At 31.4% G+C, this 3391-nt stretch overlaps 1 protein-coding gene across 1 annotated transcript in view; it reads right to left on the reverse strand.

The window, feature by feature from the left end:
* Positions 1 to 2975, reverse strand: part of LOC107495250 (probable indole-3-pyruvate monooxygenase YUCCA4) — a 3239-nt gene extending 264 nt beyond the window's left edge. Inside the window, exons 1-3 of the mRNA XM_052263136.1 lie at positions 2256 to 2975; positions 1393 to 1641; positions 1019 to 1141 (exon numbers count right to left, since the gene is read on the reverse strand). Of these exons, the coding sequence (XP_052119096.1) occupies positions 1019 to 1141; positions 1393 to 1641; positions 2256 to 2879 (996 nt within the window). The 5' untranslated portion in view covers positions 2880 to 2975. The remainder of the gene's footprint in view (positions 1 to 1018; positions 1142 to 1392; positions 1642 to 2255) is intronic.
* Between the last annotated feature and the right edge of the window lie 416 nt (positions 2976 to 3391).

Below are 3391 nucleotides of genomic sequence, written 5' to 3' on the forward strand. Positions count from 1 at the left end.
AAATCACAACTCTGAAACAAAAGGAAAAAAAAATAAATAAATAGTTTCAGTAGTTTGATTTAATTTTAAAAGCTAGTTTTTTGTTTTTAAAATTTAATATAGCAATATATGTTTTCATATGATATATGATGAGGACGACCCTTTAGTTTATCATATAAAAATGATGCATCATGGTTTGGAATTTAGTGACAGAGGCCCATATGATACAAATTGCAGGATTTTTCAGAGCATGATAGCTCCATCTATCCATACCCTTACCCACAGAATAGAGAAAACAGTTTCTTTGATAATAATAATAATAAAAATAATTTGATTAAATAATAATAATAATATTTGTTTTTTGTGTCAATGATGACATAATAATTAAATTTGAAAGGAGTGGAGAATGAATGAATTGACCAAGGGGACTCAAACAGGTTTTTTCAGCAGAGTAAGAGGAACCACTGCCTGTAGAAAAAGAGTATAAAGAATTCTCTTTTTGGTGTGACCCTTTTACAACTTGCAACCTTGATAGATATTTCATGATCATCACACATCATGAGACGTCACAACTCACTTAATATTCACTCCACAGTAAAAACAAAAAATATTATTATTAAATTATTTTTATATATTAATTTTGATATTCGGTCACGTGCATCTAATTAGATAATATTAAATAAGTAAAAAAATGAATATAAATGTCCTGTATAAAACGCTTTACATTAAATTACTATTTGATAATATTTATAAAAAAATTATTATTTTTAAAATTCTAAGAATTATTATTCTTTTGTGTAAGAAAAAAACAAAAGATAGTTTAAAAAAGTGGTAGAACCCAGGACAGAGGGCAAAGTGATTTTATTCTTTCTTTTTTGCATGAAGAAAAGAAGACATTTGTAGGTTTCTGCTCTTTGCATGTGTCCCAAAGAGCCTTAGAAAGTGATGGGTCATGAGTGGTTCATAATAAGATAGAGCTAAAAACGCAACAGAACAGGTCAATTTTATTTTATTATTTAATTTAATTTAATTTTCTAACCTTGAGCCAAGTAGGCACGTTGCTCTTGTATCCCGTTGCCAATATTATAGCATCGAATTCCTTTTCTTGTCCATCCACAAATTTGGCACCATTTCTTGTTATCTCCTTCACACCTTCCATCACCTATGCAAAGCCAAAAAAGAAAAACCCTAACAAATCTTAGCCTCAACATATGACAAAATTAAACTTCCCCTAGCCCCTAGCTTTTCAAAGTACAATACTTTTTATACAAAAATATTTTTTTATTTTCTAATATATTTAATATTATTTAAAAAATCTCACTTTGGTTTGGTAATATTAATGTTTTAATAGAATTTGCTATTTAGAAACTATACTTTAATTTTTTTTAAAATATATATTAAATGAAATAGTACCTTAATGTTACCGGATTTGATTTGTGCTACTTGACCAACATCAAGAACAGGGGTTTTTCCTGTGGCAAGTTTAAGTTCAATTGGACCTGTTTTGGGCCTTCTTATGCCATAATGACTTGTGTTTCCCAACATCATGTTTGCCACCAACAACAGAAACTTGTCTACTATTTTTAGTGGAAACCATTTGTATAGTGCCATTGCTATTCCAAATGATGATATTCCCAAAATCTCCCTAGGGAGAACATGTACCTATACACATATATTGCATCATCATTAGACACATAAATATAAATATATTGAACCACCAAATGTGCAAAAAGGACATCAACTCAATATTGATGATTACTTACCCAAATGGGAAAAACACATACATACATGACGTCAGCTTCAGTACTAGTACAGTTATACGGATCATTATTAAATGGTTCATTAATAATAATAATAATAAAAAAGAAAAATATTTTTTTTTTTGCTATTCAGTCCCTATGTGAAATAATCTTACTTTTGAATAGAGAAGCTTATACTTTTTTTTTTAGTTTTCACTCATCACATGAGAGAAACAATAGAAGACTTATTATTTTATTTATGCTCTAACTTTTACAATAAAAATACAGTTAACAAAATAGAAGAGATGGTTACATTCTTCAATAATAACATAAAGTAATATAAGAAAATCTTTTATTAACCATAAAAAAGACTTTTATTGATGTCTACAATGATTGGGCGTTGTACTAGTACTAAGTAAGCTGCACTTCCAAAAAAGATAACTACTAAAAATTAAATTAATATTAATATTTTCTAACTTGCAACAACGAAAGTTAACCAAGAAAAACAAAATAATTAGCAAAAAAATTTGAACTCACCGTATTTCTTGCAACCATGTAAGGCTTAGCATTGTGTCTACAAAGATCCAAGCTAACTTCCATGCCAGAATTTCCACAACCAATAACCAAAACCTTCTTGTTCTTATAAGCGTCACCAGATTTATACGCGCTAGTATGAACAACAGCACCATGAAACTTGTCGATGCCGAGAATCTTGGGAATCATAGGTTCGGCATTTTCTCCGGTAGCTACAATGAGCCAAGGGGAAAGGTAGAGAGAGTCTTGGGTCCTAACGAGCCAAATCTGGGAAGAGGGATCAAACTCGGCCACGTGGACTGTCTGGTTGAACTTCGGTTGAACCTTGAAATGCGAAGCGTAGGAGTCCATGTAGGAGATGAACTGGTACTTGGTTGGGTACTTTGGGAAGGTTTGTGGGAAGCCCATTAGTGGGAGTTGGCAGAAATTTTTAGGGAGATGGAGTTTGAGGCGGTCGTAGGTTTTGTTTTGCCAAAGCGAAGCGATGCAGTCGCTTCGCTCTAAGATTATTGAAGGAATGGAGTACCGAGATAGACAGGCAGCTACGGCTATGCCGGAGGGTCCTGCTCCGACTATGATTGGGCCTTCAACACACTCCAAAGAAGAAGAAGAAGAAGAAGTTCTCATTGTGTTAGAAGAAGAAAGTGGTTTAATATGAAGAAGTGATAGTGAGGGTTGGTTTTATAGTGTGGGGGTGTTATGGGAATTTAAAGAGAGGGAAATTTTGTGGTTAGAAGGGTGAGCCTTATAAATGCATGGAGAGAGGGGTGTGGGGTGTGGTGTAATTGAGGCGTGAAGGTTAAGAAAAAGGATTTGATTTTGTTTCTCAAGGCTCTTTCTTCTCTCTTTTAAAGAGAGATATAGAGAGAGAGAAAGTGAGATATGCTGAAAATTCATACACAAACAATTGGTGTATTTCATTTGTTTTTCTATTTGTAATTTTTTGCTGCTTCTTTATTTTTTATATATATATTTTTTAAGATAAAAATTTAAGTGCAGTTAAATAGTTGAGAATTGTTAAATAATTTAATAAATTCGACTAAGTTATATATAATAACTACTCTTAACTATCAATTTTAAATAAAATTAACTGTATTTAAATTTTTATTTTTTTATTTATTTTTTTCTTTGATCAATGA

This window comes from Arachis duranensis, chromosome 6 (assembly GCF_000817695.3).
Source record: "Arachis duranensis cultivar V14167 chromosome 6, aradu.V14167.gnm2.J7QH, whole genome shotgun sequence".
In the NCBI taxonomy this organism is placed as follows: domain Eukaryota; kingdom Viridiplantae; phylum Streptophyta; class Magnoliopsida; order Fabales; family Fabaceae; genus Arachis; species Arachis duranensis.